Source organism: Ursus maritimus, unplaced genomic scaffold (genome assembly GCF_017311325.1).
Source record: "Ursus maritimus isolate PB19 unplaced genomic scaffold, ASM1731132v1 scaffold_24, whole genome shotgun sequence".
Classification (NCBI taxonomy): domain Eukaryota; kingdom Metazoa; phylum Chordata; class Mammalia; order Carnivora; family Ursidae; genus Ursus; species Ursus maritimus.
In genome coordinates, this window is record NW_024424897.1 from 11,222,821 (window position 1) to 11,237,255 (window position 14,435).

General features: G+C 39.0%; 1 protein-coding gene across 8 annotated transcripts in view; it reads left to right on the top strand.

Moving 5' to 3' along the window:
* Positions 1-14,435, top strand: part of ABCA9 (ATP binding cassette subfamily A member 9) — a 68,075-nt gene that overhangs the window by 39,929 nt on the left and 13,711 nt on the right. For all 8 annotated transcript variants that reach the window (XM_040640327.1, XM_040640326.1, XM_040640324.1 and 5 more), the window contains 9 exons: positions 236-434; positions 2,310-2,476; positions 4,405-4,538; positions 6,666-6,803; positions 8,598-8,705; positions 9,310-9,483; positions 9,671-9,784; positions 11,690-11,809; positions 14,333-14,401. In XM_040640327.1, coding sequence (XP_040496261.1) covers positions 236-434; positions 2,310-2,476; positions 4,405-4,538; positions 6,666-6,803; positions 8,598-8,705; positions 9,310-9,483; positions 9,671-9,784; positions 11,690-11,809; positions 14,333-14,401 — 1,223 coding nt within the window. The remainder of the gene's footprint in view (positions 1-235; positions 435-2,309; positions 2,477-4,404; positions 4,539-6,665; positions 6,804-8,597; positions 8,706-9,309; positions 9,484-9,670; positions 9,785-11,689; positions 11,810-14,332; positions 14,402-14,435) is intronic.

The following is a 14,435-nucleotide window of genomic DNA, read 5'->3' on the forward strand; positions in this document are numbered from 1 at the left end:
ACAAGATTTCTTTTACTATGTCATTAGTTTTTCTTCTTGTGTTATACCATATTTGTGTTTTGTTTTGTTTCCTTTCTTTGGTAGTTACTCTTGTAATGCCATGAATTCAGTTATTAGCATCTTTGCCCAAGATTCTCTACTCTGACACCATTTGGTGCAAAGATGGTCATAGAAAAATCTAAGTAATTCACATCCAGAATGACGCATTATAAACTATTGATTTTATGTGTTATAGATGCTGGAATTTGGGGGGAGTTACAAAGTAATAGGACAAAAGACACAGGAAGCCTTGTTGAGCTGGAACAAGTTTTGTCTTCCTTTAAGGAAACAAGGAAATCCATCAGTGGTATGGCTCTTTGGAGGCAGCAGCTCTGTGCAATAGCAAAAGTTCGCTTCCTCAAGTTAAAGAATGAAAAAAAAACTCTCTTGACCATGTGAGTACCCAAATGTTTCAGATATGTTGCGTCAGTGCTCTCAAAATAAATTCAAGGGGAAAAAAACCCAAAAAAACCAAAAAAAAAACCCCACAAAAACCTCTGAGATAAATTCCAGTAATTGCATGTGGTCTTTTTTTTAACATAGAAAACAATTTCTAATTGCTTTGGTGGGTAGTAATTAAACCTGGTCAAGTTTGGGCTTTTTCTTTTAATTTCACATAGACTCTGCACTTATCCAAGAGTTGAAATTGTTTTTCTGAAGCATGGAAGTTAGCACTTGGGTCCCATCCCCAGAACTTCCTCTTTCCCCGAGTAGCTCTGTGCCAGGCTGTATCTGAGCCATCCACTCTCTGGAATCCGCTTCATGGTTCACACATTTCCCTATAGCTTCGGGCTCTTCACTGAGTAATACCTCCTTGCAAAAACCCTGCTTTCCAGCCAGGATTCATTCATTAAAAATATTTGTTAGCACCTCTGTATAACACTCAATGTTAAATATCTGTAACACTTAACAAAATAAAGCAGACATGAGATTTGGCTCTTGAGGGTAATTAGAAGTACACTAAAAACCATACTGTAAGATTAGACTATAAGGTCGACCAGAACATCCAGTATGGGAAAGATTATGTTCCAATATGAGCATTAGAAAAATCATTGTATATGAGGGTGAATTGGAACCTGGTGTAGGAAAATGTCACAGTTAGCCAAGGAGAGAAAGAAAGATGGAAAATCTGCAGGCAGAGGGGGCAATACTGAGTTTGGAGATACATGACAAGTCAGAAGAGCTGCTATCAATTTGAGTGGATTACAACATAAAGTCTACAGAAAAGTAAAAATAATTTTGATAATGTATTACATACAACTGAAGAGTTTGGGCTTTATGAATAATAAGGAAGTATTGAAGTTCAGTTTTTTATTTGAAAAGATGATTGACATAATTAGAACAGATTGCCAGGGGGGCACCTGGCTGGTTCAGTCAGTGGGGCATCTGTCTCTAGATTTCTGCTCAGGTCATGATCTCAGTGTCGTGAGATCAAGCCCTGTGTCAGACTCTGTGCTCAGCAGAGTCTGCATGGGGATTTCTCTCTCTCTCTCCCTCTACCCCTCCCCTCACTTGTGCTCACTCTCACTCTCTGTCTAAAATAAAAAAATAAACAGATTGCCAAATTGCACTTAATTGGGCAGCAGTGCAAAAACGGTTTGGACATAGTGGACTCTGGAGACAAGGAAAACAGTCATTGAGGACAATATTGAAAGAGGTCAGGAGAGAGATAATTAAGGTCCAAACTTGAAAAGTGGAAGAGAAAAGGTTTTTAGGCACCTAATAATGATGATATGATAGAAATTTTCAGCTATTCGGAAAAGGGACTTGAAGGAGACAGATGTGTGGAAAATGGTCCTTGGAACTTGAGTGAATGAGAAAATGTTGTAATTTATACAAATTGGGACCAGGAGGGGAAAACGTTTCAGAGTGTAGTATGTCTGAGTGTTGGTGGTATGCCAGTGTGCAGTGGTCTAGAAAAAAGAAGAAATGCAAGATGGAAACAAAGGGAAGAAGGGGGAATCTGAGAGAGATTTAAGAGTCATACCCAGCCAACATCATGAGTTTGAGTGACATGTCCAAAATGGGGGCGGGGGGTGGTGAGGGGGGAGAGGCATTTAGAGAGATAGAAAGACCAAACATAGATATGTAGAGACCATTTCATTTTAGAAAAAAGAAACAAGGGGTGGCGGGGGGGGGATGCATGATTCCTATATTTGATTCGTGTTTAGAATTTATTTCTATTTTAATACCCATTATCTACTCAAATTTAAAAACCTACAAAAATTACTAGAGATGAGTTTTATTCTTTTACATTTTTCTCCATGTAGATTATTGCTTTTTGGCATCAGCTTTTGCCCTCAGCTTTTGGAACATCTATTCTATGAGTTATATCAGAAAAGTTATTCTTGGGGACTGACTCCTAATATGTACTTCCTCTCGCCAGGACAACCACCCCAAGCCCCTCTGACCCACTTGCTGGTCATCAATAAAACAGGTAAACGTGGAGCTAAACTGTAACTTTTCAGTGTGGCTCTTCTTGAGAGATTCCCCAGACAGCATAAACCATGAGAGGAAAAAAAATTCTCTATGCCTTAGAAAACATGTCTGATACAGACGTAGTGAAGAGAAGGGCCATATGCACCCCAATGTTCATAGCAGCATTGTCCACAATAGCTAAATCGTGGAAGGAACTGAGATGCCCTTCAACAGATGACTGGATTAAGAAGTTGTGGTCCATAAATACAATGGAATATTACTCAGCTATCAGAAAGAACTAGTCCTCAACATTTGCTGCAACATGGACGGCACTGGAGGAGATAATGCTAAGTGAAATAAGTCAAGCAGAGAAAGACAATTATCATATGATTTCTCTCATCTATGGAACATAAGAACTAGGAAGATCGGTAGGAGAAGAAAGAGAAGAAGAAAGGGGGGGTAATCAGAAGGAGGAATGAAGCATGAGAGATTATGGACTCTGAGAAACAAACTGAGGGCTTCAGAGGGGAGGGGGTGGGGGAATGGGATAGGCTGGTGATGGGTAGTAAGGAGGGCACGTATTGCATGGTGCACTGGGTGTTATACGCAACTAATGAATCATCAAACTTTACATCAAAAACCAGGGATGTACTGTATGGTGACTAACATAATATAATAAAAAAATATTATTATAAAAAAAATAAAAAATAAACCAAAGGTACAGAATCAAAAAAAAAAAGAAGAAGAAGAAGAAGAAGAAGAAGAAGAAGAAGAAGAAGAAGAAGAAGAAGAAGAAGAAGAAGAAGAAGAAGAAGAAGAAGAAGAAGAAGAAGAAGAAGAAGAAGAAGAAGAAGAAGAAGAAGAAGAAGAAGAAGAAGAAGAAGAAGAAGAAGAAGAAGAAGAAGAAGAAGAAGAAGAAGAAGAAGAAGAAGAAGAAGAAGAAGAAGAAGAAGAAGAAGAAGAAGAAGAAGAAGAAGAAGAAGAAGAAGAAGAAGAAGAAGAAGAAGAAGAAGAAGAAGAAGAAGAAGAAGAAGAAGAAGAAGAAGAAGAAGAAGAAGAAGAAGAAGAAGAAGAAGAAGAAGAAGAAGAAGAAGAAGAAGAAGAAGAAGAAGAAGAAGAAGAAGAAGAAGAAGAAGAAGAAGAAGAAGAAGAAGAAGAAGAAGAAGAAGAAGAAGAAGAAGAAGAAGAAGAAGAAGAAGAAGAAGAAGAAGAAGAAGAAGAAGAGAAGAAGAAGAAGAAGAAGAAGAAGAAGAAGAAGAAGAAGAAGAAGAAGAAGAAGAAGAAGAAGAAGAAGAAGAAGAAGAAGAAGAGAAGAAGAAGAAGAAAGATGAAAGAAGAAAAAAGAAGGAGAAGAAGAAGAAGAAGAAGAAGAAGAAGAAGAAGAAGAAGAAGAAGAAGAAGAAAAAAGAAAACATGTCTGAGGCCAAAGAGGAAATTAATTTAAAAGAATGAAAAATTCAAGGTTGGGGAGTTTATTTTAGAAACACATCTTGCAAGGTTACTTAAATCCTAAAGCTGATTGCACCAAGCAACAAAAGGGGATTTAGTAAGATAAATCACTGACTGATCTTTGAGGTCTTTCCACATTTTTTTTTAAGTACTACGCATTCTTGGGCACTGGAAAAAAATCTGTTCCAAATTTCTAAGAAAATGGAAGATTAATATCTTTAAGGATTATAATGTTCATTTTAAATAGTATTTTTACACTAACAGAAATTATATACAAATGGCTAGGCTCTAGGGAAAGTAATCTTGTCCTATCTTTGATATCAGAATGGATTTTGGTCTCACAGCACCAATTCTGCCTTTCTAAGGAAATCCTTAGATAGTCTTTATTATGGTATGCTTTGGGTGACGTCATTTACTTTAGGTTTTTTTTTTTTTCAATATTACTTAACCATTGTTTCACTTCCCTCTTGCTTCTTCTGATTTTTACCTTCATGGTAGGGTCAAGCATTGATAACTTCATACATTCACTGAGGCAACAGAACATAGCTTTGGAAGTGGATGCCTTTGGAACTAGAAGTGGCCCAAACGAACCATCATACAATGGTGCTATCACTGTGTCAGGTAATGACAAGGTATGTTGGGCTCTGATTGTTGCATTCCACCAAAGATGGGGTATGGCTGCCATTTGAATAATAGCTAACAACGGACATAAAAGGCCCATTTCACACAAACAGATGGGATGTCTCTCATTTTTAAGAGGAGAAGCTGTACTGCAAATATTTGCCCACAGCCTCCATTATAACCAATAAAAGGAAGTGCTGTTTGATTTTATTCCTTATTAAATTGTACACTATTAATAACTAATTTAAATCTTATTATCAACTGTATTGCATTCCAATAATGAATTTGAATCTGATTCTCAATTGGATTTCAACTCAAATGACACTTCGATGAACCCTCTAATATTAAGTCTGATTAATATCTATTGTGAACTCAGCTCCATTACCAAAAAATAAAAAAAAACAATAATAGTTCTCATTATTTTTTACAGTAGATTTTTGTGTATTTTTTATGGGGAAAAAAGCTCACGTCTTGCCTGCTAAACTTTACACAAATGGGTCAAATCTTCAGATAAATATTTATATTCAGCTATCTGATATTAAAAAATTTCTTGGTTTCTCCTACAACTTGCGGTTCATGAGTCAACGACAGTGGATCACCTAGGAGCTTGTTAGAAATGCAGACTCTCAACCAATGAATCATTGAACACTACATCAAAAACTAACGATGTACTATATGTTGGCTAATTGAACATAATAATAATACAAAATAATAAATAATAAATAAATATTATGTGCCAGATATTGGGGGAAAAAAAGAAAAGAAATGCAGACTCTCAGCCCCCACTCCAGACCTACTGAGTATCTGCACTTTATTATTTTTTTTAAAGATTTTATTTATTTATTTGACATAGAGAGAGACAGCCAGAGAGAGAGGGAACACAAGCAGGGGGAGTGGGAGAGGAAGAAACAGGCTCTCAGCAGAGGAGCCTGATGTGGGGCTCTAACCCATAACGCTGGGATCATGCCCTGAACTGAAGGCAGATGCTTAAAGACTGAGCCACCCAGGCGCCCCGAGTATCTGCACTTTAATAAAATCTGCAGATTAGTATGCTCACTGAAGTTTGAGAAGGACTGCCTTATTTGGCTATATTTAAGATTGGTGTATTTCTTATGAAAATTTACATTTCTGCTTCTCTTGAAAAATCCCTCCATATGCTAATTCTGGCAGTCTGTGATTGGAATTGAGAAACGGTTGCCCAGTTTAGACTTGGACTTGACTTGCCAAGTTGCTCCATCCCCACGCTGCTTCACCCATGTATATGACCTCCCTAGCCCTGTGGGAGTTTGGGGAGAGATCCCTGTGGTAGACAAATGGAAAAAGATGACAAGACAGTGTTATATGTGTAAATCACAGCAGGTAAGTGGTGCAGAGCTTGACCATTTGCAACTTGCTGGAGTTAATTTTCAGAAATAATTTCTGTGCCAGTAATAAAATTAGAAATTACCTTTGATCAAACTAGTCCTTGGTATGTCTTAATTAGGTTAGTTTTCGGTGTGCTCAGAAAAATAGTTTTTAAAAAATGGCATTCTTAAGATCAATAAACTTTAAGTAATTAAATTAGATACAATCCATGTGATTTATTTGTGTTTGCAAAAATGCATGCCCAAATCATAACTTACTTATTTCGCTTAGCATTATCTCCTCCAGTCCTGTCCATGTTGCAGCAAATGTTGAAAAGAGATTTTACATGCAGGATTGCTACTGCAAGCTGCATATTTGTGAAAACCTGTGCTTTCATTGCAAAGCTGCCTGCCTTCTGCTTCCAAGTATCCACACATTCTTAATTTATAAAATGCATGTATCGCATTTTGAAAGGAAGCCTATGGCCATGTTAACGAGACATCACTTTGTGGAGTTTTATGATATTGCTGCTAAAAATCATCTGAGGCATTTCGTTTTGGGAGTGTTTGGGCCCAAATAGCCACATGGCTGATGCTATGGGCAGTAGAGAGCAAAACACTGAATTCCTTGCAGTGTATCAGGAATTAAATAATAGGAGTGATGGTGATATTAATCACATCAGTGCTTTAGCCTTCCTGTTTTGCCAATAATTTGAGCGATTTCCTACCATATTCTTTCATTAAATTTTGTATTTGCTTTCTGAGGACTTAGAATGCATATTTGTTATATTTTAGGATCACAGATTCTCAATAGCATGTAACACCAAAAGGCTGAATTGCTTTCCTGTCCTCATGGATATCATCAGCAATGGGCTACTTGGAATTTTTAATTCTTCAGAACACATTCAGACTGACAGAAGCACATATTTCGAAGTAAGTATAATTTTTTAGAGGGGGGAGGGGCAGAGGGGGAGAGAGAGAGAGAGAGAGAGAGTCTTAAGCAGGTTCCATGCCCAGCTTGGAGCCCGATGTGGGGCTCGATCCCACAACCCTGAGATCATGACCTGAGCCGAAATCAAGAGTCAGATGCTTTACCAACTGCACCACCCAGGTGCCCCTGAAGTAAGTATAATATTATCTCACTTATCCTGAACCCTAAGGAGTTTTTAAGAAGACACTTGAAATGCTAGAATATCATCATATTAATTTTTGTGAACTTGTTCTTCAATAAGTGTATGTTTTACAAACATGTAGTTTACATTTACGGGTTTATACACACACATACACACACACACACATACATACATACATACATGCATGATGCAGCAATGATTATGTAACATCATAACCTGAATTGGATGATTCAGGGTCAGTGGAACAGCAGAAAAGACAATTAATGGGCAAAAAGAACTTGCAGCTTTTAATCTTAGATCCGTCACCATCTGTGGCACTTGGGAAGGGAACCTTGTTGAAACAGCCAGAGTCTTAAAGGCCAGACAATATGGCCTTAACAACTTGACTTTCTGTAGCCCTTGGTTCAGCAATCCACAGGAAAAAATACAGACAAAAACGTCATCACAAAATTTTCTCAAGAAATAAATAAGGCAATGTGAGCACGAGGTCCAGTTGACTGAGTTATAGACAAGCATTAAGGCACATAAACATAGAAAACCACAGGCTCTGGATAAATTGCGCTCATTATCACTATTGCTGTTCATATTATTTTTCTTAGGAGCGCATCGAGTTTCCATTAAAGAGCGTTCAGCTTTGACTAGGTCAGCAGACAGGCTGAATTTGAACTAGAAGCAGTTCTTATTTAAAATATAGTTTGCCAGGCCTGCCCCGATCCTCAGTCAGAATTTCCACAGTGGGGAAGAGTGTGCAGCTCTATCATTGTGCCATCTTGAATCTCCCTTCGCCTTCTTGAAATGACACCATGGGCATACTCTTCAGCTCCCTGGTCACTCTTTACTATTGAGAATTATTCCAGTGCTGTCCAAAACTTCAATTTCCTAGCCAATTCAAACACCGCAGGGTCAATTCATGGCCTAACAGGGGTGGACTGGGTGGGTGGGCAGTGGCGGGCTTTGCCCTCCCCCCCCCCTTCCTTTTCTAGTCTAACATCTTGGAGTAGAAAAGGGAGCGCGACCTCGCTCTGGACTCCGTACCCCCTTTTTTCTCCACTGTTGGGGTTGGAAGCAGAGAAGAAAGATGGAGAGATGAAGAGAGGAAGAACTGGTGCTCTGGAGACATCCTGCTTTCTCTTGTTGTATCTGCTACCTGTCGCTTCTACCTATGTGGCCGCCACAGCCTAGGTGACCTGTGTGATGGTCTTGGGTAGTGTTTAGCTTTTGACGCCAGTCCCTTGTATAGAGGAAGATGCAATGCAGAGCCGAATTTCCCTTCACCTGCTGCGGAGACGCCCTCACTTTCAAGCTCTCTCCCCTTTCCCTTGTTCACTGCTTGATGTGGCCGTCCCGCAGGTAGTTAACAACTTCCGCCCCCGCGTTAACCTCGGTAACCTCTGTGCCTCTTCAGAAAGGGCTGCAAGAACTGTGGAGTGCCTCTTGCACACTATTGGAAAGCTATAGAGATTTGGGGTGCGGTGGGGGCTCCCCCACGTTCTTCATAGCACCAATTCACATATTTGAATGACTTAGTTCAGATTAAGCACAAAGGAACCTCACGTCCAGTCGCCAGCAGCTCGTGTGTTCTGCATGATTTCAGGAGCACGTGTCTTACGAGCATGGGTACCTGAGTAACGCCTTCTTCTGGATACCTGTGGCAGCCTGTTTCGCTCCCTACATTGCGATGGGCAGCATCGGCGACTATAAAGTAAGAAGAGCTAACAAAGCCCTTGCATGTTGTTATGACTCAGAAACCCCTTCTCCACGCTATGACGGTACATTTATATGGAGGTGGCGCACCTAATTTATGGGCTTGAAACAATGCATCATTAAGCATTTTAATAAAAGGTTGGCAAATACAAAGAAAGTGCTATTTTTCTTGACCAACTATGAGACCTCAGGAAGGACAGCCGAGGAGGTATCATCAGCTAACAGGGAATGGCAGGTTTCATCTGGTTTATCGCTTAGATTTTTATTGGTAGCCCCGACCCTCTGGTCGCTTTAAGATGGTGGTGAAGTTAGTCAGTTAAACAGTCCTAACCAACTCACGACAGCATTTTGGCTTATTGTTGAAAAAGAATGTGAGCTGGTTACATTATTGCATTTCTCCTTTGGACGATGAGGTCACCATGTGGTTTGGAGCACTATCGATCCCCCGGAAGGAGGAGTGTGGCCAGTAACAGTACCATTGACTAAATTGGCATAATATACGAAAGGGACACAGAAAAAAACGAATGATTTTGTGACCACATATTTGCAACTTCTCGAGCCTCAGCTCCTCACTTTTGATGATTCTTCTTTATCTTGCCCAGAGGAAAGCTCATTCCCAGCTACGGATTTCAGGCCTCTACCCTTCTGCTTACTGGTTTGGCCAGGCGCTGGTGGATATTCCACTCTACTTCTTGATCCTCCTTCTGATGCAAATAATGGATTATGTTTTTAGCCCAGATGAGATTATATTTATAATTCAGAACCTATTAGTTCAGGTAAGTGGCAAAAATTATGAGATAGTTTTATTAGACTATATTTCAAGAATGCAATGAGATTATCAATCTTAAACTAAAGAACTTCAGATTACCTTTGCTATAGCATAGTTTGGAAAGTTGAGGTTTAAGTATGAATGCTTTCCTAGGTAGTGTTTACCTTATCTGACCTTTATATTTCTATTTTCAGATCTTGTGTAGTATTGGATATATCTCATCTCTGGTTTTCTTGACATATGTGATTTCATTCATTTTTCGCAATGGGAGAAAGAATAGTGGTATTTGGTCATTTTTCTTCTTAATTGTAAGTATGCAGACAGTGTATATTATTTGATTTTTAAATCAGTTTTAAATCATTTTAAGAATATATATTTTAAAGGCAAAATCAACAAGAGGGACAATGTCAAACTAAAAAGCTTCTGCATAGCAAACAAAGCAATCAACAAAATGACAGAGCAACCTATGGGATGGGGAAAATATTTATAAACCATATGTGTCAATTATATCTCAATAAAGCGGGGCGGGGGGAAGGAGAGCCATTTAAGGATGAAATTAATCTGATCAAGAAATAGAATAAAGAATTTAAAAAATTTTAAATATGCTATAAAAGCATTGATAGGGACCACTGAATTCTGTTAAACATGCATGAAGATTGCAAAACTTTGCAAAATCATGGTTACAACATATTCATATAAAAAAATCCACAAAGTTCCTTTTATAAAGTGAACATAATTTTAGTAACAAATCCTAAGAAAGATAGGGATGCCTGGGTGGCTCAGTCAGTTAAGAATCTGCCTTCAGCTCAGGTCATGATCTCAGAGTCCAGGGATCGAGCCCCGCATCAGGCTCCTTGATCAGCAGGGAGCCTGCTTCTCCCTCTGCCTGCCGCTCTCCTACCTGTGCTCATTCTCTTTCTCTCTCTGACAAATAAATAAATAAAATTTTAAAAAAAAGAAAGAGTGAAAAAGAAAATCATTGATAAGTTAATTTGGAAAATCAAAGATAATTCTCTAAATAAAAAGATGACAAAGCAAACCCAGAAGTAAATTAAAAGAAGAAGAAGAGGCATAGTCCAGTATGATTTATTTCAGATTGCAATGATGGTTCACTATTAGGAGCTATCAAACTAACAGAGGAAAACTGCATGAATTAAGAAAACACTGTACAGTTCCTTTATAAATGCCCAGTAAAAAGTATAAGCACAGGAAGGACAAATTACTAAAAACCAATGGCAAATAGTATAGGACATAGTAAACTTATGTAGCTATCCACCTAACAGCAGCAATAACACAAGGACACCTACAGTAATTAATTATAGCACCCAGTGTCAGTGAGGTGGTGTAACACGTACACCCATTCATGTTTGTAAGAGCATAGACTGTTACCATCTTTTTGAAGTCTGTTAGTAATTGTTGAAAATGTGAATCCATGTAAATTTTAACCTGCATTTATGCCTCTCAGAATCTTTCCTAAAAGACTAAGAGTGTTGGGGCAGCTGGGTGACACAGTCAGTGAGGCACCAGACCCTTGGTTTCAGCTCAGGTCATGACCTCAGGGTTGTGAGATTGAGCCCTGTGTTGGTCTCTATGCTCAGTGTGAAGTCTGTTTGAGATTCTCTCTCCCTCTCCCTCTACTCATGCTCACTCTCTCTCTCTTTCTCCCAAAATAAAATAAATCTTAAAAAAAAATAAGGACTAAGACTGTTAACAGATAAGGAGTTATGTAGACCATTATGTATAGAAGCAGAGAAATTGAAACAACACATTTCTGAAGGCAAAATTGTTGAATTCTTGCATATCCACTCAAATACTATGCAGCTGTGAAAATGAATAACTGGTATGTATAAACCCAAACAGGTGTCTATGACCTCCTATGAAATGAAAAAAGAAAAGAAAAGAAAAATATTGACCAATGTGTGATAAAGACCCTCTTGTGAGAATCTGAATTTCAGCAAGAAGTCCAACTGATTTGCATGCATATTGAGTTTGAGAAGCCCTGGTGTATCTTAAAAATGGCATAGTCAATCAAATACAGAATTCTGACACAATCTTGTGTTGCAAAGAAAAAAACATGGTGGCAGTCCTGCCTTGTGAGGGGAAAGCTGAAAATGAGAACATTTACAAGATAAATTCCTACCCTCTTGGAAAACATCCTAAAATTCGATTTTTTATGCTTTAGTGAAATTAAGCTGCACCTTTTTTTTTTTTAGATCACCATCTTCTCGATAGTTGCTGCGGATCTAAATGAATATGGGTTTCTAGGGCTATTTCTCTGCACCATATTAATACCGCCTTTCGCACTGATTGGTTCTCTATTCATTTTCTCTGAGGTGAGTAATTTCACGCCTGTCCTCAGGTCATGAAATGCGTGGCCATTGGAGATAGCCTAGAATATTGTAAAAAATGTAGGTGGAGTCCTTATCTACAAAATGTGAAGTCTCTGTCTCTGGAAAGATCATTTTCTTACCACAGGCAAGAGTCATGTTATTCAATAAAAAGCACGGCCTTGGTTCATGAAGGTCAAGGGCAGCTCCGCAGTAGTGGAATTTTATAGTTCTCATGATAACCCTCTCTCCTGGGGACAAATGACCCTACTGGGAGGCTAATGAGGTGTACTTTTTCTGTTAATTTTGGACATATTGGTTTTAAGCTTCCTAATGGACATGCAATGGGAAATGCCAAATAGCCAGTAGGATGTATGAGTCTGAAATCCAGCATGTGGTTACTTGAGATCCATCAGCATATAAATGATATCTAAAGCCATGGCAGTAGGTAATATAACCTACAGGGTAAGTATAGTTAGACTAAAAAATGGGCCAAAGATTTGGCCTTGACTCCAAGATTTAAAGATTGGTAAGAAGAAGAGTCAGCAAGTCAGGTTGAGGAGGAGCTCATGAGGTAGGAGAAAAAGTGGGGGACTGTTGTGCGCCAGAATCTCAGAAACTCTACTTAAACACTTAAAGTATCTGGATAGAAAGATACGTGCCAGATGGCAATAAAGAATATTTCAGGAAGGAGCGAGTGATTCAACCATCAAATGAGAGGTCTAGAAAGTTGATGACTGAGACAAGAGACCCCTGGATTTAACTGCATGGAAGTCATTGGTGATATTAACCAGATAGAATTCAAGGAATGAGTGAACACCAAACCTAACAAGAGTAAGCTTAGCAGACACAGTGAGATGAGGAAGTAGTGTGGGGGTAGAGACACCAACATCTAGTTTCACTGAAAAGAGTAACAGAGGTGGAAAAGTAGATGAATGAGGAGAATACATTTTTGTTTAAGAAGGGAGGTAACATGCTTATAGGAGAGAAATTTTACATAAAAAGACAAACATGAACTACTTAAGAAGCCAACTCCTTGAATAGCTGAGAAACAAACATCATATAGTGCCCAAGCAGAGAGGTTGCTTTCCATCTAAGCAGGATCGTTCCATCTATTTATCAAGACCATAGCCAGAGGCAGATAGTTTAGTGGCTTTGATGGTAGTAAAATGGATGATTCTTTTCTGAGTTATCTCACTTTCTCAGGGAAAGAGATGAAGTTATCAACTTAGAGTGAGGTGAACAGGGCGTTGGGGTGGTGAGGATAGAGGAAAAGATATGAAAAATTATTTCAGAAAGAAGGTCAGTAGAATTGACAGGCAGTGCTAAAAGACCCCTTGCCCTACTTTCCAAGTGCAGTCAGCAAAGCTGATAGTTTTTCTTCTCGTAGTCCCCTTGCCAGATGCAGTTCAGGGCAGGTGGAGTTGGGTTCAATCAGGATTAGTGTTTTGCCCCGTGAGTCTGACAAAGAAAAGGATAATGGAGCAGTGGTTCTGTATAAGGAGGGACTGTAGCAATGGACCATGGATTCTAAGCTGGAGAATGACAAAGTTAAGGAAATGAGGAGGGTTATGAACAGTGAGACAGGGGCAGAGTTGGAGGGTTGGAGTCACCAACTCCAAATTATGGAGTAAGGATAGTAGAGCAAGGAAACTGAAAAAATTAAACATGGTAGACAGGGCAAAGATTAGGGGGCCTAAAGGTGATTTTGGATGTGGTCTTTGGAAGTGGGTCGTCGAGGCATGTAGGAGAATAACATCATTTGAAATAATGTCAGGGTCTTGGCAAACCATTCAATGAGAAAAACATAATCATCTTTTCTAGATGATTATGGGTGGTTGTGATAGAGATTTACTATGTCTGCTTAACATTGCTCAGAAAAAAGTCCTGGGAAATAAAGCTCAAGAAACAAAATTGGCTCTTTACTCTTTATTTACTAAGGAGTTGGGGGATGTTTCAAAATGTATTGTGAATTTAATGAAAATCATGCACTTATGTATTATGCTTGTGTATTATGTATATTATGCATGTGTTTAAATCTAATGAAAACCGTGCAAAACTCCAGGTGAAGAGCTTTGTCTTTAGCATGAGGGGTTGTCGTGATTATTCTTAAGAGTGCGTGGAACAAGGGACAGAGCAATGTAATGGTTCCAGGGCTCTTAGAGAAGGAGCACAGATGTAGGGAGAAAGGCAGGTAAAAGTTAGGGGAGAGGGTTTGTCTTAAGACAAGTCTTGCCCATGGCTTCAATGGGTACTTCCAGCACTACCCGGGATTCTCCTAGCAGGGCGAATCCTGCTGACCCCCAGTGTTCTAAAAGCATGGCAACCTCTAGTCCAGCACAGGAGAGGAGGTCCCTGAGTGACTTTGGAAGCAAGGAAGACACATAGTGCAGTCGGAAATTCACTTTTACCTGTTGCAAAAGAGAACACTTGCAAAGTCATTTAAAGGAAATTAATGTATCTTACACCTGAGATGAGATTCAAGAACAGACATAGGTTCATCTAAACCTACTTTTCCTCATTTTACAGATTTCTCCTGACTCCATGGATTATTTAGGAACTTCAGAACAGCAAATTGTGTTTCTGGCACTGCTAATAGTAAGAATACATTTGCATTTAAGTGTTTTTGCAT